Consider the following 27,778-nt stretch of genomic DNA (forward strand, 5'->3'; position numbering starts at 1 on the left):
TTCCAATTTGTTGTGGTCAGGTTTTTCCAACTAATTCGTACCTTTTGTAACAATTATGGTATGTTTTTTGGGGCCTAAAGGAATGCCTCATTGCATGTTTGACCTATGTAGTGTTGAAAGTGGACATTTTCCTGCAAAGTGGAATGTCGGGCTAGCAACATGGTACTTCGCGTGCTGCTCACTTTCATTCATGCCATTATTTTATATATTATCATTTAAAATTAAAAGCCAACCATTTTGCTGTCGTTTTAATTTTGTCACCTACTTTATACTTTCTTTTTTTTTTCAGCTTTCTGTAAGGGTTGACTATCCATATTTTTATGATACCAAGGCATTGGACTGGGCTAGCTGGTACATGTTTGAATGGATGAAAAACCAAAGGAAAACCCTGGACACAGAAGAGAACGACGGGACAAACTTGTGCCGTCATTCTGTTTTAACTGTTTCCTGTGTTTACCACTGGTTTTTTATGAATTCAAACATTTTTTATGAGTTTGTTGAACAGTGATTAGTTTAGGTGCTCAAACAATTTTTGGGTACAATAATTTGGATAAGTGCTCTCTGTACAATTTTTGGATAAGTGCTCTCTGCTCTTTTTTGTTAGCCAATACCCCCTCACCAGTCTTATGAGGTAGTCTTTTGTAGAAATGAAGTTGAAATAAATATTTGTTTGCATTGCTTTACATGTTTTGAAAAAATGTCTTGTTCATTCTTGTTTCTTTCAACCCTGTTTCAGAATCCTGCTTAAGGCATTTCCTCTGTTATTTTTTTTCAGAACCAGGAAGGGTGCTCATCCTCCATTCTTGCTGAAGCAGCAGTATCCATACTTCACACTTGAGCTCTGAACGCACAGTAATTATGGTATGAAACATTCTACCACTATAAGCTTGCTTTGTAGAGGTCATTGTAGATGTCAAAGCTCTTGACAGTGTAGTCCAATGTCTGGTGTAATGCGCAATGTCTACAACTTGTAAAAATTAATTTTGTGGCTATAATGTTTGAGATTATTTTAAAATGCACGTCAACTACTATTAAGAATCGCTGTCTAAATTGGCAGCCATTTTTCTGGTGGATACAGAAAGTGAAAAAGCGCATGTGTAGAGATTTCAGTGCACCTTAAATGTCCCAAATTAGCTAAAGCTAATCCAGAGCCCTCCCTGCGGTGCAATTCATATCTCATTCCTGGTGCATACAGAAAGTGAAAAAGCGCATGTGTAGAGATTTCAGTGCACCTTAAAGTCCCAAATTAGCTAAAGCTAATCAAGAGCCCTCCATGCGGTGCACTTCATAGCCCATGTGCAGTTTTGCGTAAAAACAGCTAAAAATTTATGATCAATTTAAATTTATTTTAATGTTTTCAAATACAAATATTCTCAGCTTAAGCTGCCATATTTAGAGTAAAATATTTTGTAACAATTGTATAGCTACAAAAGGTTTACAGAAAAGCTTTTTGCTTTTGGTTATGCACCTTCCTATCAAAAGAAAAATGTTATTAAGAAAGGCAGACGAAACCCAAATATGGAAATTGGCAAACCCTAAAGCTGCGGATAGACTGAATGTTTTGTAGAGAATCTTTTGCTCTTTTCAGTTCTAGTCAACTCAAAATTTCTATAGATGTAGAATGCTTGCCGTGAGGCACCTCGTAATACTAGCCAAAACGACTGGGCCCTCGCTGTTGGCTTTTCATTTGCAATAGTGACAAATGACCCCGCATCCACCGGCAGGGACATATTGCAAGGCACCATGTACAAGCTAGCCTCATGATAAAATAATGTTTTAGGAACAATGACATTACATTTCAACTATGGGCTTCACCAGGAAAATTGTATGCATTGTTCTGTGATGTTTGCAGTTCTTGTTATTGCTATGTGGGGTCATTTAGTCTAAATGTATGCTTATAAAACTCGATATACCACCAAACCGTACAAGTGCTGTACCTTATGAATATTTTTTCGTAAAGCAAAAAGAATAATGAAAAAGAAAATAAATGGCTTGGGTACCCACTTTTATGAGTAGATTATGAGCCGCAGTACGGAGGAAACTATAGATTTTGCATTTGGTCTTCCTCGGCTCAAGAATAAGGCACTAAACATTGCAGGTAGCTACCGTGATTGGACGTTTGATGCAATACTGAGAAGCCAAGGGTTTTAAGGTTCAAGGAAGTTTTGTGTGGTTCAAGTGTTGCACACCTAATTGCTTTCACTGCATAGCATGGTTATGCTGTGCAGTGAAGCTCGAAGGATGTGTACTGCAGTTCGGCAAAGTGCACATATAATTGGTTTTTTACGACGTTTTGAATAATCAACTACCTCTAAAGTTATAACTCTGTACTGAGATGTGGCTCCTGACTCTAAAATGATGTTTTAACAATCGGTGACACAAGTTCAAGGAAATTATCAGCTGACGTTGAGCTTCAATGGAATGTCTCACAGAACCGAGCTTGGAAAGCACGAATGTTTCATATCATAATCGTGTGTCATATTGTGCAATATGTGGTTTCACACCTGCTGCGCCATTGATGAACCGAGGATGAAGCACCCTTTTTGTACCCCTTTAGGTGGGTGCTTTCGCAGAAGATGCTCCTACAGATTGGGGGGCTAAGTAGCACCCTAGGATACTTCTAGGCCAAAAAGGGTGTTATAAGCCTTCACAAAGGGTGCTCCTACGGCGACAGAATCCAAACACCCTAAAGGGTGTAAAATATTGTTTGTAGGGTGCTCCTGCGGCGACAAGCTGAAGCACCCTTTTGGGCGTAAATATTTTTAGTGTGTACACACACGACATATTCCACCACACCCGTCATACTTCTTAGGAGACGATGCCATGTTTTCTGTTCAGCGCACCTTTAAGTTCCTATCAGAAGTTCACTTTTTGCAACTCATCTCATACCACGCATAGTTTTACCCCTGGTCCTTTACACCAGCCACCTTATTTATCTTTTAGCCACTCTTGTTCTTCACCCTGGCCCTTTACACCAGCCGTGCTCATAGTTTTTTAACTGATTTTATTTCGTGTTCTCTCCTCATCAAATAACTTTGTGTTTAGCGCTCTTTGCCCATGTCAGCTTTGCGTCAATAAAATCAAACCATCATCATCATCGTGCTAGAAAATGTTTAATGCACACTGTTGTGGCAAAAGGCAGAGTGCTGATCGCATAATTTATACAATACTGAGACCCTTGTAGTCCCTTAGGTAGGAGACAAAAACTTAGGAATTCAATTTCCAGTTGGAAGTTGGAAGTTAGAGTGATTGCTGAACTCAAGTTCAAATTCTTCCCGCGCTGACACCTCGCACAGGGCTTGCATTCTTTGCTTTTTTTATGCTGTAGACGGCGGACCACATCACGCTAGGCACGCTATGAACGACGCAGCAGGGCAACACGTTCACTGTTTCCACATATCGAGGAGGGTTAGCTGCTTGGGCGGCCCCTTCCGCAGCGGCGCCTTGACGCCTGCACGCGCGCCGTCCCGTCCGCCACCGTAGCGGCGTCCTCCCGGCGAAGTTCCCGGCCGCTGCCGCACCTGCACACGGGAAGCAGAGCTGCTCTACCGTCTGGTCTGGCCAGCGCTAGATGTCGGAAGCGTTCCGTTCGCTTTCGCTTCGCTCTGCCTTCAGAGCGAGCGCTACGAGAGCAGAACACGAGGGAGACGCGCGGCTCGGCGTCTGCCTCGACTGCTTCCTGAAACCGCATGCGCAATCTACTCTGCATTAAGCGCGGCTAGGAAAGGAAAAAGCAATGGCAATGACGGCCACCAAATGGGGAACCCGTGGACAACAATTGAGACGAATGGCAGACCGCAGCGGCTTCTGAAGCCAGCAAAGGTGTCTACTGAGACGTTCACCACAGACCTAAGCATGGCTACTACGGTGTACCTGGCATGTGCGAGAGACGCCGGACTTTCTAAACACGAGCAGGGCGTCTGCATCGCACTGAGCCTCCTCTAGTTCTCGAGGCTCAGGTAAGCATCCGGCATGCAACCTGCGCCGACTTCACTTCCCTGCAGTTGTACGCTGCCTGCACGACTGCCCCGCTAGCAGAACGTCTACGGCAAATTGAAGGTGGAAGAACAGTCAGCAGTTAACGCAGCTAATTTGGAATGAAAGTCAAGCGAAGCCTTTATTGTAATGCGTAAAACCGGAGTCCTTCAATGCTTTACTGGTCACGAAACTGCTCCGTAACTCAATGGGAGAGCTTCATATGCTGCGTTTGGCCGCCGCGCGGTGGCGCCACCCTCTCACTGAGGTCACTCCTCGGGTGGCGTTGCGCTGGCTCCATGGAGGAAAGAATACTCAGGAGAGGCCCCTAGCATCCCAATGCATTGCAAAAAGTGTGAAGGGAGTGACGTCATTTTTCTTGAGCCCATAGGCAATGTTGCTTACTTGTTTACAACTGCGGCGGCCAAATTTGGGCAAATAGAACGGACAAATTTTTAAGCCGCTTGGTATGTGGCTGCCTCGCTACGCTTGCAAACCAGCGCAGTCGCTATGACAAACGTTGTTAGATTAGGCCAGTTTGAAAACTCCGCCGTCGGAGGCGGCCTTAACTCGTACCCCGGCTGCAGCGGCGCTTACGTTGCGTCGAGAACGGCGGAGCGAGCTGCTGCCGCCGCCGGCGACCTGCCGGGAAATTCCCCTTCGCTCAGTGTTGGCGAGAGCCACAGTTCGTTCTTTGCTCACTTTGTGTTTCTTCGTTGTAAAATGAAGCGAAATTTATCGTTGCTGAGACGTAGCGCGCAAAGACCGCAGTGCTGTACGACCCCGAACTGCTCCCGTCGTCTGCGTTCGCCATCCTGCGAGCCTGTTGCTATGACGACGAGAAACGCTAGTTTGCCAGGCTTAAGAGCTGAAAAATCGTCCTATCTCAAAAACAAAGGCTTTTTTCGATTGAAACTTTGGGTGGGGGTTAGAATGGGCAAATTGAAGGCGAAATCAACAGCTTAGAACATGACATCGCACCGAGGAATTAGCGACGAAGCTGTTTTCGCTTCGAAGCGGGAGGGCAGGGCAACGCCATGTTAGTCAAACCAAAGCGGAGACAGCCAAGGATGATGGGATAGAGTGCTAGGCTCAGTGGGCTCAAGTCATGGCGGGACTCGGCTTCACAAATGTGACGTCAGGGCCTCTCCTAACCTTTTCTTTCCTCCATGGCTGGCTCGAACGGCGGAGCCGCGGCGAGTTGTGTTTGTTTCGTGCGGGATACAAAATGTAACGTTCATCTCGCGCTCTTTTGATGCGACTTAGGTAGTGCAACGACGATGCCTAACATGTGCTGCGTCCCGGGATGTCGATCCTTGTACAACGATACCACAGAAAATGTTTCCTTGTTCTGTTGACCGAGCGACGGTGAGCTGCGAGAGAAATGGAGGTGCGCCATTCCAAGGCAAGAAACGGGAGATTTCAGCTTCGATTATAAGTGTGTGACAGTGTGTGGAAATGCACTGTGTGTGAGAATGGAAAAGCAATGTACCCTTTTGAGAGCATCATGGACCAAGAATTGTACAAGGCTAACTTAAAACCGGATTTTTGTCATATCAGTCAGGTTGTAGCAGTGCTTTATTACGTGTTTGCAAACTTGTATTACCTTGCGCCCAGGCTCGCGTGTAAAAAAGCTTTGGAAGGTCCTTGTGCTTTTACTTTTCATATTTCCGCGAGTTTTCCCTTAGGGTTCGTCTTGTTTGTTTTGTAACCGCGCGTGGCCGATTCCGGTTTCTTATCTGGCGTTTCAACCGGAGCGCCCGTTTGCTCTTTTTGTCGTACGTCCCATCGGACAATATTGTTTGATATGAAAAGGGTGCCACCTTGTCGCCAACTTGATTTTTTGTTTCTTCGACAATGTTCTCGATCCCATTTCCGTGGATCTGAAATTAATAACGTTCCGAGAGTTATGCATGCATAGCAATCGCCGCGCAACTCATTTTATCGACGTTTATCTGTGCACGTCACACTGCGGACTGCTTCTTCGACGTTTGTGTTTCATTCTAGTCTTTTGTAGAACAGGAGCTCGCTTGCTCGCTGCGTTCAGAAAAGCTTTGCGTCGTTCTTGGCTACGTGGCAATATTCTGTTTCCTCCGTGTGCTGCACATAGCAGCGCGGAAAAAGAGATTTTTGTACACTGGGCCCTCTTTTGTTTCCCTTTGTAACAATGAATTTTTGCTGCGTGTGATAAAATCAGTTTTATTGTTCTTTTTTTGCTTCCTGTTTTTGCAAGGATTGCAAAGCGTGGAAGTGGAAAGACACATGGTGCAACATATATCTCTTCGTGTTTTGATCCTTCGCGTTTCTGGGGCGTTTTTAGATGTTCTCAAGTATGTACCCACTCATCAAAACGACAATACTATTGGGCTATCTCTTTTAGTGTTGTGTGCATTCCAGAGCAATCAACGGATTCATTAAGCGTAGTCTGAACGATGCGTACTTGGTTTCTTTCAGTTTTTTTTTTAGTGTATTATCGATAGGCCCGCAGCAGTTCGTGACTACGCAGCTACCGTATGTGTGGTATTTACAACTTTTGCTTTAAGAAAAAAAGAAATAGTGATTTAAAAATCCGAAAACACGACGGCGCAGCGCTTGTGCCAGAGCACGCAGAAGCCGTTGCCGTTCGCGGCAGAAGTCTACGGTAATTTACTACAAAAATAAAACCCTATTGAAGGCAGGTGATGACTGGACTATTCATCGCTAACTACTACGAAAAAAAAAACATACTTAATCAGCGCGCAGACACCAAGAGCAGCGAGCGTTTGCACGCCAAGAGCAGGCCAATACGCCGAGAACGCGGCGGCTGGATGCCCTTCGTGCGGCAGTGGCGCCTGTAGTGGCGCGCGGGGTCCCTATATGGAACTAGCGGCGAAGTTTCCTGACCAGTAAAGCATTGAAGGACTCCGGTAAAACCAAGGTACGGAAGCACGTTTCCCCCGTGGTGAACTAACACTGCGATCAGCAGAAAGGCCGCACATTTGCGATCGTTTCTCCGCCTAAGAGACGCAGTTTCCAGTGATAAGATATCTATGGGGATTTGGGACACACCTACTGACAAGAATTATTCAAGAAATACTGCCCTAACCTGCTCGAAATGTTGAAACTAAAAAAAATAAAATATCTGAAGGGGTAGTTATCAGGTTTATATAGTTCATATTTCGTTAGGGTGCAGTGCGTCTCAACTATCAGGTTAGAATCCCCGGTGGGATTTGTCTATTTTGGCGTTGATTTAATTTTACTTAGGTAATGTTCTCTACACTGTATTCGCCAGTTTGCTTTGCAACCTTCACTGCTCCACAAGGCGAGCCATTTGGCAGACTGCGTGCATACAGACAGAAACTGACGCATTTGCCGCTGGTTCTCGTTGGTGTGGTGTAGACATTAGCACTGACAGTCTGCAGACACAGTGCCGAATCGGCCGTCTGGTGGGACCGTGCCTCTTGTGGCACAGGAGCGAGCCAGGCAAGTTATGAAGGTGGGGGCGAAATGCCTGGCAGCTGAGCAGCTCAGGTGACGCGGATAGCTTTGAGCCACCTTGTACGCCTCGAAAAGTGAACGACATCAATACCAGCGGTGTTAGCCGGCTCATACGACCTGCTCTACGGCCGACAACATGGCAGGAGCACGGCATGCGAATGACTGATATACAATGAATGCGTAACGAACGATTCAAAGCATGTTGTTGCACAGAACCGAAACCGAATCAGGTTTGAACAACTCTCTAAAAATCAACCACAGAACTACATTCCGACACATATGCTGTGGCCAATAGTAGCAAAGATTTTCAAAAAAAAAACATTAACACACACACTTTGACATCGTTCGATGACATGACAAGAAAAATACACGTCATTTTGCTTCACTGGTGCTGTTGTTACGGCAGTCGCCAATGTTCCGTGGTATTTTTTATACTTTCATGCTTTCTTGTTTGTTCTCGAAAAGGTGCCCCCGCAAATTACCCAGGATCAAGGCTTTGTGACCAACCTGTCATCCCGCACTCTCATTCAAGAGCAAACTTCTGTTCTGGCCAAGGGACACAGCTACAGTGTGGCAATGATCCCCCACCTACCAAAAATTATTGCTTCTGTAGAAGAAGCCGTTCAAGAAATACAACCGCACGCCCGAGGTGAAGTAAGACTTAAATCGAGTGGCCTCCTATCGAAATTGCCGTTGAAAATGTGCCAAATTTTGACCGCAGAGTAAAACCGTGAAGTTCATGAACAGAAAAAACACGCAAGCATTGATGTCCTTCGAGATCAACTCGACTGTGGGATTAGACCGCCATGACTACGATCAGAATTTTTCAGCTGTCTTGCATGGCGACGTGTATACAAAGTTAAAGAGGGACCCTACAAACGAAGCGCAGAGGCAGCTGGAATAGTTACTCGCGGGAATTTTTAAGAGCCACCCGGAACAAAGAATACTCTAGCTTCGTTTAATCTGGCGTATCGTCCACAAGCCTTCGCCCATAGGCCGCCTAAACCCTGCCCAAAAGACCGGCCGACAATAGAGAAAGCGCCCGGGACCGTTCACCGCATTCCTTGCGCTGAGTTGAACGCGTCATACATCGGTGAAAGCAAAAATCTCCCAGAGAGGATTAGGCAACACAAAAACGAAGAACGGAAACAGAATAGAGAACGCAGCGCAGTGGCCGAGCACTGTGAAGTGGCCGACCACAAAATTGACTTATCCGGAACGACCATCCACGAAAAGCTGGAGGCTTTCCCTCGAGTCGTGGCATCTTCGTCGAACCCCACGGAGCCTCAATAGCTCACTTGGTACGCTTCCTTCGGTGTACACACACGGATTGCGTGCCGCAGCAAAAGGCTTTGCGGGAGGGCACCAACGGTGAAATACCGCAAGACGCAGCTGCAGTGTGGCCCCAGTCACCCATGAAGAATAAGCCGAGCCGGATTCGAAACGTCGGGTTTCGTCTAGGTACGAATGGTTGGAGCATAATTAAATTTCTCTTTAGTAACTTCTCAACCAGACAGAAGTCTGTCAAATGTTCACCTCCAAGTCGTTCAGGCTTTATATATTAAATACTGCTTTATCGACAGGATCAACTAGAGTTAAGTGCTTATGTTTTGTCTCAAATGTGCCTCACTTTTCCTTGGCACGAAATATTGGGAACATGTCCGACTAACACAAGTGGTTTTGGAAATCTGCAGCTCTGCTTATACATATATGGGTCGTTTTGTCGATTTTTTTCACTTTGCCGGACGCCAAATCGAGCGACATAAAGGTAGTGCAAAATTTCCGCGTTTGAGGAGGTTAAGAGAGACTATCGCTTGCCAAACTCGCTGGCAGTAATTTTTCCGCTTTGTTCTTTTGCGCGTTTCCTTTTCGCGAGATATTGTGCCACGCGTACTGGTAGAAATTACTGGCTTCGTTGGGCTCGCTTCTGTCGGTAGCACTAGGTTTCAACTCGAGCGAGAGATTTGAGTGAGTTTTAATTCAATGTAAATGCTATGTCTTTTGTTTGTAGCAGCTGGGACTGGCTCACCTTGAACGGGTTGGTCGCCTCCTGTGGCCGAGCTGCTCCCGAGCTGCTGCTGCTGTCGCCACAAACGCCTTCGGCTACAATGGAGCAAGATGAAGCGGAGGTCACCATCGCTTTCTGCGCCTCCACCTGGCACAGCCTTCCTCAGCTCATGCTGAGATTCGGGCCACTTGGTGAGCGAGAGTAGGGCCACAGCCGTGGCCACATTTGGGTCTGCGAACACCTCACTAAAAAGATCCTGCAGTACACTAAAATACATCATTTAAACAGAAAACTAGAGAGCAATAAAATACACTCTCCCACAGACTTTTTCCGCAGGTTCTCTTGCTTATTGTACCACAAAGCAGTTGACTGATTGAATGTACGAACTATATCGCTTCTTTACTTACCCACCAAAGGCAGCTCAGGGGGATATCTCGTGATTATTTTAAGCCATTCGAATAATTTTTCCGAGAAAATATTGTACGTAATTCCGCACGTTTATTGGCGCCATCGAACCCGCTATTATTTCTGTTCACGAACCATTTTTCAGCATTCAACTGCGATGCACTGGCTACGGCGCAGTTTGTTTGTGCCCCCCCTGACCTGGTGGCCAGAGAGACGCACCTCCCCTCCCAGTGCGTTTCACCACATCTTGGACGCGTTTTAAAATGATGAGAAATTATTCTATTAGGAAGAGGACGACCGAATGTCGCTGGTGGGGGAAGAGGGGGAATAGAGAGGTAGATAGACGCCCACTAAATCCCGCTCGCCAGACCACTGGCAACGGCGAACTGGGCTAAGGTCACCAGGTGTTTAACTGAGTGCTGCCGAGAGAGCACGCCTCAGAAGGCGGCCAGAGGGCATGGAGTGGCAGTGACGGCCGCGAAATGGCGACGCTGGTGGCCGCTGGTGACCCGACGCTGGCGAAACAGCTACCAAAAGAGCCGACGGCGTTTAACGTCTCTGTGAAAAACACAAACCACGGTTGGGACGCTGCGCAAGGGGGGGGGTGCAAGATCCTCGTGTGCTTACCTCCCTAATTCGGAGCGAGGAGCGCGCCTCGTGTCAAGGCTCGGCTTCGCGAGAGAGAGAAATAGGGCGTTTATGCATTCTTTTGGACCCACATGCGTCTTTATAATCAGTCTTAAGGACTAACCCAACTTTCTGCCTCAGCTCACTTACTCCTGGAAGCAAATGCTGATCTGAGACAAGCTTTCGAATGATTTCTTGCCGAGGAGTTCGCAAGTAATGTAAACAAAAAAAAAACTATAGTATATTTTACCCGCTGAGAAAATCTAGTCGAGTGCGAGAATATCCAAGGTAAAAATTGAAAGCCGCCTTTTTTATTTCCACAACTTACACAGCATAACACCATATCGGTGAAACCAGTGAAGCCCGTATTTTATGATGACGACTGCGTTACAAGATGTCCTACAATCTTCAGCCTGTTCGAATTCTGTTCAACAATTTTCTTTTTTTTCACTAGAGTAGGTCTGGAAAATGTTTAATACACCTCTTACGCAGGCACTGTGGGATTCTCTGATCACTGAGGACGAGAGAGGATTTCAGACAGAGTAGAGAGCGACCGAGTGGTTGGAATGTTCAATGGCGACTCAAAAATGAAGTAGCGCGAGCGCACGCCGATCGCGCAATGACGGCAGGTGTCGATGATGGTGACATCATCGGTGGAACGCTCATTATGATAAATTCTACTGGCACCTTCAATACCGATTGAAGTGAAGCGGCATGGACGTTTGGAGCGTGCTCAACGCGTCGCCACTGCTCATTTGCGCTCATGCACGACAGACGACGCCAAAACAAGAAGGTGCAATTCGTACTGGGTTATCTGGATATATTCGTTGAATGGACACGTCTTTGCGCTGCATTTCCCTCCCACAGGATTTGCCCCCTCCCTCCTCCCTTATCTGGAAACGTCCGCTACTCCGTTCCCACGCTTAGCTCCAAGTACAGGCTCAACGCGTTCATAAACAGCAAAGGTACGCTGTACAAGGCCGATGTTCCCCTTAGGGGAACGCTGGCCGTGGACGAAGCAGATGATCGTGAGGATGAAGAGGAGCCTCTAGACGTTCCCGCGGCGACAGAAACAACAAAAATGCCGCGCCTGCTTCGGAGCAAGGTGCAATGTAGTGGCGGCGACCAATGATTGATGTTATGCATTGAGCAGCTCCAGAACGCTTTTATGACAACGCTTTTATGGTTCATATGTGAACGCAAAACAGGCGAGCATCAAGCAGTTGTTTCATCCCCAAAAAAGAATTCGCTTTTTTTTTTCAGCGGACGTTTTTGCCCTTTCTACGAAAGCCCTCCTATGCAATGGGGCTTTTGTTACCAGCATGAGCTCTTATTCCAGCGTGCTGGCCACAAATGTCCGGTATTTCGCTTAACTTGAAACTCCGCTCAACTCGAAATGTTCGCCGGATTTTGCGACTTCCAGTTGACGAGGGATTACTGTATTTTGCTACCTGCGTCTGGTACTTCTGCGCAGTCGTAGCCGGTACCAGCCGAATCCGCACCCGTGCCAAGGACGTTCATTCTATTACAGTGTCTAGAATATTCTATCCTGGTTTACAATAGCATCAGGTACAACTCTTTGTGTCGCGGTCTGTGAGTCCTTCTTTTGCGACGACGACTGCCAACCGCCGCCGTTCTTCTTTATATCCTTCCTAATAGTGACAATACTGCGAGATGAAATAAACCTGCTGCGCACGATACAGCCGTCGGCAGCCGTGGCGATGCAATTTTTGTTTTCAGGTTGCGTTGACCCGTGGTATTGAGTGTACAAACGCAATTTTATTTGTAACATATATACAGTAGAATCCCTCGGTTACGTTCCTCACTGTTGCGTTTTCCTGACTGTTACGTTGTGCGCCATCGGTCCCGGCCTAATTCCCATAGGATATAATGTATTGCGAACCGCGCTGTAACGTCGCAACTAAGCGTCTGCCCGTTCCCGTATAATGCGTCGCTACCTGACACTCCGAAGCGGCTTGGGCACCGCAATTTTGGCTTTTTATGAGTGTTGGCCAGGCTTTGTTACTGAACTGACGGTAAGAAGCCGCAAGCGAGTTGGAGAGGCCGTCGAAAGTGCTATCACGATCATGACTGAGCTTACAACAGAAATTTCACTTCGGAACGCGGGAAGTGCGGGATGTTAGCGCCGCGACACTGTTTTAATGGTGCTTTGCGGTGTTTTTAGGTTATGTCAGTTGGCAAAGAGACCGGCCTTCGAGTACCGCGGCACGGGCCCGTGCTGCCGGCGACCAGGCGGTGGTGTGGCGGTAGCGTTGGGATCGGTCTTGGCGCGTCTTCTGGTGCTCCTTCCTTTCTACTCTTGGCGCTTTCTACACCACCCACACCGTCACTTGCGCCAGTCCTACACCGCCCTTCTACACACTGCGCTTTCTACACCACCCATACAGACGGTCGGAACGGCGAGCGAGTGGTACGAGGATTTCACGACGCCCGATGTCGTTGTCAGCCCTCACGAGTAGGGTGACGGCGAGCGAGTAGTAAGTTATTTTACGACGGCTAACCTGACTTGACGCCTTTACTAATTGCTCTTGGCAACACTAAATGTGCACATAAAAATGCAAAAAACAACAACTGAATTTGGCAGAACGGGCAGAAACAAAGTTGGCAACAATGGAGCTCTAGATAGGGGGTGATTTAACGACACCGGCGGCCCATTTTCGTGACTTTTCTCACTTTTACGCTTTTCCGGATGTTACGTTTTCATTTCCCGGTAAGGTGAACACGTATTAACGGGGTTCCACTGTATACGTAACTAAGCCAATATATTTGCACGCTCGTTGAGTACAGTTGTTTCATACAGTTTACGCCGTTATTCAAAGTTGTAATCTTGTATGGTGTTATTACTGGGGACGACAGTATCCCCGCTGCCTTCCGATTGTGGTTGAGAATCCAAAATTGAGTTCCACCTGGATTGGGCTCTGTGAAAACAGGCCGTGTAGTAGCACCCGATCCGGATTGAGCTAAATCCGGATCGTGATTGAAAGTGCCGGTGAGACAGGGGTATGACTCGGGAATATTCATGGCGGCCGTCTTTTAATACAATAGGCGTGGTCTTATTTTACTTCTACTAATATTGCTTACAGTGTAATCCTGTTACTGAGTTTAGGACGCTTCACCTTAACGTGAACGATAAGGTTAAAATTAAATTGGAGCGTCCACATAATCTGTAATAATGTCCTTCGAAAACTTTGACATCTTATAAGAGTCCCAAGCAACTCGATTAAAAATGCTGGCGGTCCTCTTCCAGAACCGTTGCAAGAGCAACAAAAAAAAAACAGGAGGGAAAACGGCGCTCACTTGGCCGGCCAGATAACGCCACTAGCGCTTGGCTTAGCTTAAGCTAACGGCATCTGTCACGCGCAAAGAAACTGGCCGGCATTTCACTGCGCAGCCTCGCAAGGAATTGCGGACCACTCCTCCGTTTCCGTCGCACGTACGATGCATCGTAGTGCGCGTTGGTTTTCAAGGTTACATTACAGAGTTTGAGATGACCGTTTTCACGATCCGCTCCGCTCCGATAGCAAGCGGGAGCGCCATTACGAATGCGTTGCGCGCCCCGTCGTAATCGCCATTACTAGAGTTCTAGCACCACCTTCAAGAAACGTTTCTCATCCTCCTCTGCCCGTCTCCTGATGTTTCTCTTTACGAAGACACTAATTTGCTACATGCCGTGTTTTTTCAATTAAGAGTGGCCTGGCAAGGGTAGTGTGGGATGGGGTCCACACTCTCCCTCCAATTACACACTGATCATCTCCAACGAGGCAAATCATGACTGACTGATCGCCAGCACCTACTCCTATTCACCAACAACCGCGACGTCGCCTTCACCATCTCAATGATACTCAAATAAGTCCTCGTGACGCCCCTTTACATTGCCGTGCGGAATTAAAAACTGGCTTTCACCAGCGAAGCGAGCACGCTATTGCAGACACCGCTTCTTTAGTGGAAACGACAGCGACGAATCTGCGAAAGCGCTTCCGAATAGGCAAAGGTGTCAAACACCTCAACGAGGTCTAAAACGAAAGCAAAAAAAGTCGACCGAAGCGCCGGCCAACTTTTATGCAGCGCCTTGTCTCGGCTATTTAAAAGTTCAACATCTTCTTGTGAAGTATTTAAGACCCTTTATTGTGCAGCGACTAAATTTATAGAAAAGGTGAAACAAGAGAATGAGGACAGTATTTTGCTTTATTCGAGTGCTCAAAATACAAATCCTTACATTTATACTTTAAAAGACTGGTTTAAAGACGCCTGATATAGAAAGTGTTCGATACAGGCAATAATTCGATTTACCCGTGTTTGATATATATGGAGGTTTGACTGTACTCGACTTCAGAATCCCTACACGGAGCTCCGCAGCGCACCTTACCGGCGCTACCTCTCGAGGGTTCGCGGGTCACCTCGGGACCGAAGGCTTCTTAGGCGGCACCGTGCAGAAAGCAGTCAAACGTGGCGAAAACATTGACGGTTCCCACACCTTGCTTCGCAGATTTGCAAAATAAAGCTCACCTTGCGAGGTCCCCAGGTGGGCCGCAGGAACCAGCGCCGCCGTTGTTCCGGAAGCTGCAAACCGTCAAAAAGCTCGTTTAATGCGATTTTACACGACAAGGCAACGTTTTCATCTGGCCACGGAAAGAATGAGGCAGCGCGGTCGCGTTCATGTTTTGAAACCGGCACCAAGAATCACGCACAAGGAAGAGTGGACTGTCCGCTTTTCCCGAGCTTGTGTTTCTGTCAATTGGTGTCAGTAAACTTGCTGCAGCGGAGTTCATGGTTCTTTTCTGTGAGTCCAAGACAATTATCCATCTTAGTCACTCATGGCGCAACACTTGCTACAGTTAAGTTCGAAACCAAGGCACTAATCAACACACATCATCAGGCTAGGTTTAATATCAGAGAATGTGAGCAGGGCTTCTATGGTAAATTCATCCCGTTCATAATCAACTCATTGCACACATACACGCTTACGCACAAATATCGTTTAACATTGCTGCCACACACTTTTTGCTCAAAGGGGCCGTAACGACTGAGTACAGATTTCTTTAATTTGAATGAATTAGCCCTTGGCAACTTCAACTCCTTTCCAGCCGATAAAGACGTTTTTATCAAAAAAACGTACTCGGTACACTTAAGCTTGCTTTCGTCCTTTGAGGCGACAGAATAGCAATAGTTATTAACAAGTTCCTCGTTGCTAACCTATTAGCGCCTCTTTATTCGCCTTCGCTTCTTTGCCTATTAAAGCAAAATGCTTCCACCGGCTTCTTTTCTTCTGTTCGTTTATCTTTTTCTTGGCGTGCGTTTCTTCGTCTTACGCTGCCAATACATCACCAATCAGACTCGCAGACGCCACGCAGAATGAGGAATCTGCGCGGCTGGGTGCACCGGTTCTACTTACGTGCCATTACGTTCAGGCATTACCCGGTACGCACTATACTACAACTTTTACATTTTCAATGCACAGTTTTTTTGGCTTTAGGAAGTATGCCCATAAGCTCCCAAAAGGTCCTAATTCGAATCCAATCCTCCAAGTGGGCATGAGTCATGGAGAAAGGAACAACAACGGCTAAGCTATTTGTTACTGTGGCAATGTGGGCACTATCTTATCTTCGGATATTTTTCCTGAAAAGATGAAAATTGCCCCTGTTTGTGCCGTTCATAAAAGGGGAGCTTGGGATGTACTCGGGAACTATCGCCCGATATCTGTACTTACAGCGTTCTCTAAGATTATAGAATAGGTTATTAATAACAGGTGTAGTAGTTTTTTTACTGTTATTAATGTGATGGCAAATGAGCAGCACGGGTTCCAGAAAGGAAAATCTGTGGAAAATACACTCTTAGATATTGAAGAAAAATTAATCACAAATGTTGAAAACCATTCGTATACATTACATTAGGTATTTTTCTAGACTTCAAAAAAGCATTTCACTATGTTAAGCATCATATTCTTTTTAACAAACTTGAGTTGTACGGCATTCATGCAACTGCGCTCGATCTCATAAAAAGCTATTGGCAAAATCGTCATGAATTTGTGACGATCAATAACTTCAAATCTACTTCGGAAATCATAAGGTACGGTGTGCCACAGGGTTCAATTTCAGGGCCCTTTTTATTGCTTGCTTACATTAATGATATTTTCCTTGTACATGTCTTATACGCTGACGATACAAATGTGTTTTTCCATGGAACTAATCTCGAGGTTGTGGTCCGGAAAGCTAATAGGTGGGTAAATGAACTTCATTTCTTCCTCTTGACAAATGATATCGCCCTAAATAAGGATAAAACAAAATATATTATATTTAGATCGTGGAACAAGCCAATGATTCCCAATGTTGTATTTTTAATAGCTGGCAAGAAGATTGAAAGGGTGACATCTGTTAAATTCTTGGGTGTCACTTTTAATGAACATTTAAGCTGGACAAAACCCATTAATAATATACGTATAAGCTTGTCTAAGTCTATTGGAATGTTAAACAGATTTAGAAATTTTCTTCCTAAGTGGTTTAAGTGCCAGTTATATTATGCTTTAATGTATTCTCGTCTTTGTTACTGCATCCTCGTCATGGGCACCAATACCAAAGGCCACTTAGACCGTATTTGTATCTTACAAAAAAAGTTTGTTCGATTCATAGATAATCTTAAGTGGGACGACCATACCCTTCCGTATTTTTACAAAAATAACATTCTTCAAATAGAAAATATTTATCTCCAACGCTTAGCTTTCAAGATATTGCATGGTAGAAAACCAGATCGTGTCGTGTATCTCAATAAATTTAAAAGAGAAAAATGTCATTACGACCTCAGGCATGAACCACACGTAACAAAACAGGTCAGCACATCTTATGGTAAACAAATGTTAGGTTTTTAAACTCCCCACGTTTTAAACAACTACCCTAGAATTACCAAAGTTTTTCGAAGTTCTTCTGATATCGGCTTACTGAAGAAGGAAATGAAACAATTTTTTTTGCAAAGAAAATATTTGTCGAACCTGACCACCTTATGCCATATTTTTTTTAATGTTCTTTTTCCATCACATTGGTTTTGAATACGATGTCATTGTGTATTCTATTTTAATTGGATATAAGCCATATACCTACTATAAGTACTATCGCCGGTCTCAATAAACACCTTTTTGTGTGTGTATTGTTTGTTTGGTTTATTATTTTGAGTTTTCTAAAAATTCTTGTGATTATTTTACTGCCTGTAACATTTCCTGAATTGCGTTATCAAGCTATGTGCTCTTGTGCTTTATAGTGTAAAATCAACCTGTAATTATGTTGATACAAGCTCGCCTACGTTCAGTGTGTCATTTTTATGTCATAATTTGCAGACTTCTGTTGTTAAATATGCTTAATTAGGCTGTCGTTGCTGCCGTTGTGCAATCTTCAGATACGGGGCTTCGACAGACGTCCCAAACGCCTATTGCCCCGTTCACTTCGACAGAAGATGAAAATTGAAATGTACCGTGTGATCTACGTGTATCATGCCCAAATTATACAAATAAACAAACAAACAAACAAACAAGAACATGCCTTTCGAGCGGCTGTGTCTTTAGGCCTTGGAAACTGCGCCTTCGAATCCTTTAGGCATTGGAAACTGCGTATCGCCACTGGCTGAGGTACTACTTCGCCCGGAAGTGATATGGATGCGTACGAGATCATTCTTCCACGTCTGCCGAGCGGTAACGTTGTAACCGTAATCCGGTATGCGGGCTTGAAAGGCCGCTTATACGGTGCACTAGACTTCAGGGCTGCTCTGGCTAGTGTGATAAACCTCCGTAACGTTTTGTGTATCGCGCAATATCAAATGAGTCAGGCGTGGATGGTGACTTGCGTCTCTAGCACTGTCAAGCGGAAATTCGTACAGCTGTAGCAGTCCACCAGGCATTGCAGTGCATTGTGTTTCACCCGGACACCAATAATATTAAGAGGAAAGGACTTTGGTTGCTGCGCCACATGGAAAACCATTAGATTAACAGAAGCGCTGGAACCATTGCCCACCCTGCCCAGGGTGGGGCTCCATCTTCTTACATCTTCTGACCGCGAGCGGAAAGATTATTCCCAGAATGGCCCGCGAACGACAGCGTCAAGCGACCAGGACCGGGAAGAGCAAACGGGCACGCGTTCAACGGGTTCGCATGACGCTTCAGAAGGGGATCATGCTGCAGTGCCCTTACCTGCCAGCGATACTGATCGCAGCGACGTCTCGCTTGGGGACTGCAGCTCCGATACCTGTCCCGCGGTGGTGGAGTCATCACCTTGGGCGGATGCTGTGGGTCGACCCGAGGATGTTCCGGGTGGCAATAGTGGACCGGTGGACGGGCCAGCTCCTGCCGATGGCGAGGAAAAGTTATGCAGCACTCGCAAACAGCAAGCGCCCACTGCTCTAGATTTTCCAGATATGGCAGGTGCAGCTAGTGGTCTTGTGCCGCTGGCTGGCTTCACGAAGCCAGGCAAGACCACTCGCAAGGGTGGTTTATCTGTAGGCTAAAAGGTCTCGTAAAATGCCCTTACCGAATGGTTAGTGTCAGAGAATTGCACGACGCCTAGGGAACAAGAGAGGGAAACACCAACTTTTACGCCCCCTGAAAAGGATGCGCGTGAACAATGCGGCCCCCCAAGAGGCAAAGCTTTGAAACGATGAAGGCACGACGGCTTCATTAGAGCTTCTTTAAAACACTACCATATATGTCTACGTCAGGCTGTAGCTCTGTGTGGTGGCTGTTTTCTGCTTATAAGCAAGAAAGCTGTGTTTTCTTGTCTATCCTGCAATATAGAGAATTCAGGCCATTGTTTTTGCTGCGACCTTGTTATGTTGGCAGTTGAATGGCGTATCATGTGCCTTTAGGTCCCAGTGAATTGTCGGGAGTGCAACTCACTTTTTATGTCGCTAGGAAATTTCCTTCGGACACAACGAAAAATCCTCCTTGTGGGGAATTTAAATTGTTTCTGTAAGGAACAGGATCGATTTACGCCATGAGAACACTATGACCAAAGCGCAGCCACCCTATCTTATTTAGTACATGGATATGGTCTTGCGGAGGTAAGGGAAACGGGAGTCCGATGCACTTTACTCCCTTTCAGAGCACTTCGAACGGGGGCCTTCATGGCATATACATTGCCGCAAAAGAGATTCCTAGCATTTCTAACTATAATGTCCGCCCGATCTTTTGACTTACCTTTCCATGTTATTTGAGGACTATCAAGACCGCGTAGTCTGCCCCTCAATAGGATCTGTGGAAGCTTAATATCTGTTTGTTGTAAAATATTTTGTAAAGAGTAAAGTAAATGTAAAATATTTTCTAAAATTATATCAGATAGCGTGAATGGTATTGCTGAAAAACAGTCTTCCTTTCTGAAACAGGACGTTACGAATTCTGCAATAGAAGAGTCCACTCCCCTCACGATTTTGATTGTAGGGTTTAACGCGCCGACGCAACGCAGGCGATGAGGCGCACCGCAGTGGACGGCTCCGGATTAATTTTGACCACCTGGGGATCTTAACGTTCGCTGAAATCTGGTACACACGGGCGTTTTTGCTTTTCGCCTCCATCAGAAAAGCGGCCGCCGTGGCTCCTCAGGTTTTTTCAACGTTTTCATGTACGGGAATTTAGATTAACTGGAAGCGGTCAGCCCAGGATCAGGTGTACAAAAAAATTGTATGGTTGAAGGACAACTACAGCATTACGTTAGTGAAAAATATCATGACACGGTGATTCGGTCGAGAACTGACAGGTTCTCTGACAGCCATGCCACTCGCCGCTCGCTTAGCGGTAAGCAACCATCAGCACTTGCAAAGGAAGTAATAAGATATCGAGATAAAAGTGCAAGGTACACTGAAGCAGCTGAATTGAGGAGTGTTGTTATCAACGACCACTGCAACACACTCTTTGCGGTGTGAATTCCCCTGCATTGACTTAAGTCTTAAGCTAGCAGACGAAGAGTGCACTCTGGTTTCGGAACCTATTACCCTTAAAGAAGTTAAGGCTGCTATCTCTGAGCTTAACACTAACTAAAGAACCAAGGGTTCGATGGTCTGAGTAGACTGTTCTGTCAGTTTGATATCCTTGCTCCCGTTCTGTCAGACATGTTCGCAGCAGCATACGACCATAACGTTTTGCCGCCACCCTTTTATTTAGGGCGCGCAGTCATAGTTAGGAAACGTAAGATCAACAAAGCTTGGAATCTGAAAAGTGACATCGAGCAATATCTCTCTGCAATGTAGATTATAAACTTTTTGCAGAACATATATCTAGCTAGCTTCAATTAGTTTAGTAGGACCTCACCAAACGTGCGGTATTTTGAGGTAGGAGTATTGAAACAAATATGCAAATTGCTCGTTCTATATTTGAGTGTATGGCTGATTCGGCACAGCAGGCGGGCCGTATTCAAATGGACCTTTTAAAAGCATTTGATCGAGCCTCTCACGATTTTATACCGGCACTGTTGGCAGAGGTAAATTTATGTGATATATTTTCATAGGCATTCTGCGTTGTTGCAAACAGTGAACCACACAACTCGTCATCAACGGCGACTCGTCTTAGCCAGTCAACTCGTCTTAGCCAGTTGTGATCAAGTTGTCTGTTAGACAGGGCTGCCCCCTTTCACGCTTGCTGTTTGCTTTGTACCTTGAAACCTCTGTGCCTTAATATTGAGCAGAGTCAAAGGGTACACGGTTTTTTCTCGTTATCCTGCGAAGGTAAGGTCCTTTCTTACGCGAATGGCGTTCCGTATATATGTTTTGGTAAAAAAAGCGCTCACAAATCCCATAAATTCACCAGGCAGTTTTCTGAGGCGTCTTGAGCGGCTGTGAATATGAAAAAGAAAATAACATGTTGGCTCACTGAATAGGAAACGAAGTCCTATATATTTACTGGCATTACTTAAGTGACGCACTTCAATATTGTGACGCACTTCAATACTTAGTTGTGCCTTTGCACCAGATACAAAACATTAGGCCGCATTGGTCATTCGCACTCAAAGAGTCAAGCGAGCCTCGCAGGGATGGATGGGGCGAGAACTTTCTGTGTTTGCGCGTGCACATGTCTGTAATGTCTTTTCTGTCACAAAGACTGATTATGTGGTCCAGGTATAGGTGCGCGTTCTGAAGTCCTAGCTCTACATTGAGTTTGTGCGACTGTTGTGTGGAATTCTCAATGGGAACCTATGAAGGCATGATGTGTTTCTTCCATTAGTGTCTGGGTGTGCTGGGCTCACGCATTTCTGTATACCAACGTGTGTCCTATTTTTATTTTATAAAAGTACGCATGATCCACTTCTAATAAACGTTATACAACAGCGAATACGTTTTCTTTCACTTTTTCTCTTGTCACCACGGGTGTAGGTAGTACATACGAAGCCGCCATGGGGCTTTTTAAAGGAGGTGGTGACCACTTTTCACTTTTTTACTGGGAGGGTTTCCCTGCCATACCTATTTACCCTTTATAGGAAGGCACTGACGAACGCTTTGTTAGAGTGTCTGTGCCCGGTGTAGGTTTATCGCCAGCCATACCTAGGTCATTACAATGGAAGTGTTTTAATGCGTGTCATGCGTACGCGTCTCCCGCCAAAAGCAAAACGTCTTTCGTTAGGCTGCATACATAAAGACTCCCAGTGAAAACATGATTACGCAAAAAAGTAATCTCTAATCCTTGGTCCGACAATGGCCGCTTATGTAATCAACCTGAAACCATTGATCGTTGCTTTGTTTTGTGCCGAATGTGGTGTCTTTCTGTGATGTTTTGCAACGAACTGTAAAACGGACCTCGACATTACCCGTTATGAAATTCGGTTGTTGTATTTTAAAGATACTAACAGATTGTCCAAAAATATAGTTGTTGTGTTAGGATTGTATAGCTTGGGAAAGTGCCGCATGAATGACCGGCATGTAGAACCTCCACGCCCAACGAAGTCCATTTTTCGGGAGAAAGCTGCGTTGATACGGAGAATTTATGCGCCGAAAAGTGACCCACCGGTGTGGCTGCATCTGCTGGACGCGTGTGTCTGCGTGCCGGATTTTTGACGGGCGCCATGGTTTAGCTGCGCTGATGTGCATCTTCCTGGATGACTGATAACTTTTGTGGTTTGAAATAATTGCAAGCTTTCTCTGCAGTGAAGAAAAAAGTACAGCACTGTTGGTACAGCGCTGGGTTACTACTCTTGGGAAGCGGGTTGAAATCCCCTCGGATCGTACATGAGTATTTTTTAAGCTTCTATCGCTGCGGCCATATCTTTGACCGGACAACCGCAACAACAAAAACGCGCTTTTTTTGCAGAGTGGGCGCTTTAAGGGAAAATGAAGTGATTTGTAAACATTGTGGTATCAGTTGTGAAAACTGACGCATGGAGTCCCTAGGCCACTCTGGGTGAGTTTACGTGGATTAATTTAGTAGAACAATCCATTCAAAGGTGCTGTGCTCTTCTCTGCATCCTGGTTGCCGATTTCCTATGACGTTTTGTGAGACACTTGTTCTGCAGGCTTGGCTTGTCCGCGCCGCTCGCCGACCCTCCTACAGTCAGCCCGCCGGCCGCCAGCCGGTCGCCGAAATTCGTTCGCTTAGTGGAAACGAAGCCACCAGAACACTTGCTCCCGGAAAAATGTGGCTGTGTTTTTTTAGCTTCTAGACAGCATACAGCTTAATAAAGTCGATGAATTCAAAGCATCTTCTTCCGGCATATTATCGGTTGTTTCTCGCCGTTCCTGTGGTTTTTTCTTTTCTTCTAGGCTTCTGGTAACTGACCCTGGTTGTCTCCAGGCCGGAGTAGTTCACCCTGTGTGGCCTCTATTCGTCCACAAGACGTACCACTGGAAGGCGCGGTGGGGTGGGCAGCATCCCCGTGGCTGAGTGGCGGATTCATTCATCCGGCGGGAGAATCCGCGTGCTATAAAGGCGAGCCACTACTAACAGCTACAAGCAGATCGCTGAGGTTCGACCTTCTGGCAAAGTGTCGTGTAGGAGTCTTGTGTCGTTGACCTCGTGAAATGCGCAATTTCGGCCTCTCATAAGGTGAGTGCATTTATCCCCCCGCACCTTGCTTGCGTGAAGGGCATCATTCGAAATGTTGATGTAGAGATTGCACCTCAGGAGGTACTTGAGCAGTTTTCGGTTACAGGAGTGACCTTAGTTTATCGTTGGGGGCATGCTGTAGGAAAAAAAAACAGGGTACAAACAGAGCACGTTATCGCTACACTTGTTTGAATCGCATGTTCATGTTAGATAGAATAAAGTATGTCCGCTTATTTACCGTTTGGAGCCTCTCTCTCCCCGGCTCCTTCAGTGCAACAGCTGTGGGTGTTTTGGACATACCTCCAACGCGTGCAAATCGTCCCCTCGGGGTCGTGCAGGCGGTGGAAATCATTCTGTCGACATATGCTCTGCTCAATATAACGAATTTGTTTATGCGGAGTGGGACACCCAGCTGACTATTCGAATTGCCCTGGCAGGGCTCAAGAAATGCGAGTTGTTGAAATCTTGGATAAACGTGGCTGCGCGCGTGTGGGTGCTGTTGCGATTGTCCAATAAAGCGCACATGGTTACACTGGAGATGCGGCCGAACATTCTTGATCACTCGCTGATCCAGCCGTAATGTGTACCAATCTTGTGGCGGTGGAAAAAGCGGTTTCCAAGCTCCAACAGCCTTCCATGGTTCTGAACCCAGCTTTCGGTTCTGTTGTTAGAGCGGCTGTTAGAAAGTGATGCCACCCGAATTATCTTCTAGCATAACCGAGTGCGTGTTTCGCGAAGTTGTGACTCAGCTGGCGCCATATTTGCAGCCCGCTACGCTGCTGTGTAAGCCTTCAGCCCAAGTGATTCCCTAAGTGTGCTGCATGGTGCACAGGGCGTTGCTCTCAGCAGCCAATATTGCCTCGGGTCTCTTAAGAAAGTCTCGCCTACTCTCACTGCTTCGGTATATGGTCTGAGCCTCCCGCTTGCTCGCACAACAAACACGAAGAGAGGGCGCCCATAGTAATTGTGCGTTTAATTCTATTCTCGTGACTTGAATCAGCACTACAATTTTCCCGCGATTAGTATACTCGTTTAGGATTACAGCAACCTGTACCTTGAAGACGTGTTTCAGTTTGCGCTTATGTAACGTCACTTTCGATTCCTTTCGGCGTGTTTTTAACTCTGGAGCGAAGCCTTCTAAGCGCAGTTTGCGAAACATTTTTGTGTACGTCATGACTGCATCGAAAAAGTAAGACTATGTCGACTGCGAAACTCTTCAGTGGGTCAGGTATTCCCTGACGCTGCTTTCTGCGTTTGTGGAGGGCTTACCTTGCGGTACTCCTTGTTCCACGGCGGCTGCTGAAGAAGGCACCGGCCTCGCCCTTGTGGTGGCGGCTGCGTGGCACCACAGAGCAAGATTATCGTGAGCGTGGAAAAAGTCTCCTACAAGGCCCAGTGTGCACAGATAAAGAGATGCGCTCGAACTTATGTTCCCGAAGACGCGGCAGAAAATCAGAGAGGGCATGGGCTGTGTGTACCAAGGGCCCGGCCGCCGTCGTGTTTTGCCTACCGTTTGGGGTTTTCATTTTGAATATTTATGGTGAGGACGTTAATACGCATTGGCTATTCACGTGACAGTGACCCGTGAGCAAGAACCATGTATAGAAAAATTTCTAAAGCTTACCGTAATGGCGAACCTGGAAAAAGGTTTTGTAAGTACGATTGTCGTGCCATTGCGCAGAAAATAAATGCATTCCTTAAATGGCAGAGTAACGCGCACACGAGAGGAATGAATGTGTCTGTCTCGGCGCAGGCGCTGCTTTGGTATAAATAAATGCGTGTCTAGTACAAACACATTACCTTGAAGTTTTCCATTTGTCCCGCGCCTTCTTGTCTTGTTCCCCGTCTTTCAGCTGTAATCAAATGTTTTCTCCATAATATAACCAACCTGCCCAACCTAGCGCCCTTATTGATCTCGCATGTTATCTGTTGCCATGTTTTTCCTTTTCTTCCTGGTGGGTTCTTCCTCGCCTATGTACAGCCTCCCAAATTTTTAATAATATAGCGGGAGCGACGACCCATAGGCATTTCAGCACCTTATCACGGTGTTCACCCGCAAAGTAGGCGAGTGTACGCCCACGCGCATGTCCCAACTATCCGTTGTGGGAGCGCCGTCTGCTCCGCTGTTCTTTGCAGGGCAACACACCCCCTTTTTTTCTTATCTTGCAAGGCCGTTTCGCTACCGCCAAAGGTAGCTCAGCAGCGTGGGGCACAAAGTCATTCAGATGCAATGGCAGAGGGTGTGCCACTCTCAAGGAAACAGCGTAGCAGACGACACTCATACAAAAGATGGCCCTATGCGCATGCGCGTACTCTCGCCTATTTCGTTGCTGAACACAGTGATAACACGCTGGCATGCCGGTCGGTCGTCGCTCCCGCTATAATATTCAAAATTTGGGAGGCTGTACATCGTGCATAGGCCACTTGCACCTAGCGTCAGAAGAAAGTGATTGGTCGTGGCTGCGTGCAGAGCACCCACCTTTCTTCTGAGCCCTGTTCCTCCACCAGACCGTCATGTCCAAAGGCCGGATATCCTTTTCAATTGGGCATTCGCACCTGCAAAAAAAAAATGGCTCCAATCCACGCTGTGAAGATGGTTGGAAAGCAAAGTTTTAAACGACGCCCACAACAATTGCCCATGCGACGTCACTTGAATTCACACACGCGGCTCTACAAAGAGTGAATCCGGAGATTCTGCCAGCCGTTACGTCTGATTCGCGGGGGCGCCGTTAACAAAGCCGCAGCGTCGGCCACGGCCGGGCTAGAGCGGTGGACGCCGCCGCCGTAGCCCGGCCATGCGTCGTCACAAAGAAAACTTAGAGCAGGGTCTTGCGAAGGGTGAGACAGCCGGAACTTCCCCATCCTGATGTGCTAGCTCGGGCCTACGCCACCACGCGACACAAGCGTAGACACCGGAACAATTCGGCCCGTGAGCTCAGTGATTTCCATTTATACTTATATAAACTAGTTACTCTAGTAAGATTTAGAATTGCGAGAAAGCTGAGGGAGCGTTTATAATCCTTATTTATCAGATCCAGTTGCTGCTTTCAGTTGCTCCTTTCGCCTTTTGCAATACGTTTTAAAACACAACCGAATTGGTATTCACCAATTTAGAAAACGGAGCACCATTCGTGGCAAGCAGTGCGCAAAAAGTAGCGTTTCTCTAGCAGCCGGATGTCTGTATGTGGTCTCTACATTTTGTTTTCCAGCCCTGCAAACGAATCCTTGGCGTATCTTTGCCGTATGCTCACTTGGTTCCGTCGGGTCGGGGTTACCCCGCTAGTGCTGTCGCAAAAGTTAATCAAGCCACGCGAAGAAAGCGCGTAATGGACGCGAAGCTGCACCATAACGGGTCCAAAATAACAGTCACTAAAGCAAACGACAAAGCCGTACCGCCGACGCGCCCACCGACTAGCAGGCATCCCCGCGTGGGGAACGCTGGGTAAATTCGTCGCTCCATCTACAGGGTGCTCCGTGAGTGACCCCCCCCCCCCCCCCGCCGCCTCCTCCACCGCGTTGGGAGCATATTGTCCCGCACGCCGCGAAACAACCGTTGACTGGTAGAGGTAAAAAGGCTTGCTTTTAAACGCAGGCAAAAAAAAACATATCGAGGACCAATCCTGCCCTACACAAGTGAATGGCCAGCGAAAGTTTTGCGTGTACCAAACCAAAGGCAGGTCAAAATGAAGTGACATAACTAATTGCACGTTTGAGGAGCTTTATTGCTTCTGAACCAAAACAAGAATGGCGCTGCAGTCAGCACCGTGTTTGTGCGTACGCGGGCTCGGTAATGACGCTCCCATACACTAATTTGCGCAGCGCCTTGCGTGAGACAACGAAGGTTTATGCACAGAAGTCTCTGTTCGACAGCACAACAGCTTCGGCAGGTGCGCCGGCTTCTCGGGGTTCACAACGTTTTTGACGTTCATTGTTTGTACCTTTGCTCATGTAACCCCCCTATGCAATATGCTCTCACGAGGGCCTTTAGGGGTATTATGAATGAATGAATGAATGAATGAATGAATGAATGAATGAATGAATGAATGAATGAATGAATAAATAAATAAATAAATAAATAAATAAATAAATGAATAAATGAATAAATAAATAAATAAATAAATAAATAAATAAATAAATAAATAAATAAATAAATAAATAAATAAAGTGTCTTGAAAAGAGCTTTGCCCCGGAAGAAAGTCTCACACTTGAGCGCTTTCAACTTCGCTGACCCGGAACGCGTTTTGCAGACGCTCGCTCTTCTACGT

General features: G+C 46.3%; 1 protein-coding gene across 1 annotated transcript in view; it reads right to left on the bottom strand.

Annotated features, from left to right (window-relative positions):
- Positions 1-3,050: 3,050 nt before the first annotated feature.
- LOC144175771 (uncharacterized) overlaps positions 3,051-27,778 on the bottom strand; it is a 77,503-nt gene continuing 52,775 nt past the window's right edge. The window contains exons 7-12 of the mRNA XM_077704785.1: positions 25,993-26,069; positions 24,783-24,848; positions 18,684-18,836; positions 15,020-15,073; positions 9,482-9,555; positions 3,051-3,521 (exon numbers count right to left, since the gene is read on the bottom strand). Coding sequence (XP_077560911.1) covers positions 3,384-3,521; positions 9,482-9,555; positions 15,020-15,073; positions 18,684-18,836; positions 24,783-24,848; positions 25,993-26,069 — 562 coding nt within the window. The 3' untranslated portion in view covers positions 3,051-3,383. The remainder of the gene's footprint in view (positions 3,522-9,481; positions 9,556-15,019; positions 15,074-18,683; positions 18,837-24,782; positions 24,849-25,992; positions 26,070-27,778) is intronic.

Source organism: Haemaphysalis longicornis, unplaced genomic scaffold (genome assembly GCF_048455015.1).
Source record: "Haemaphysalis longicornis isolate Haplotype H1 unplaced genomic scaffold, Haemaphysalis longicornis Haplotype H1 scaffold_3, whole genome shotgun sequence".
NCBI classification, from domain to species: Eukaryota; Metazoa; Arthropoda; class Arachnida; order Ixodida; family Ixodidae; genus Haemaphysalis; species Haemaphysalis longicornis.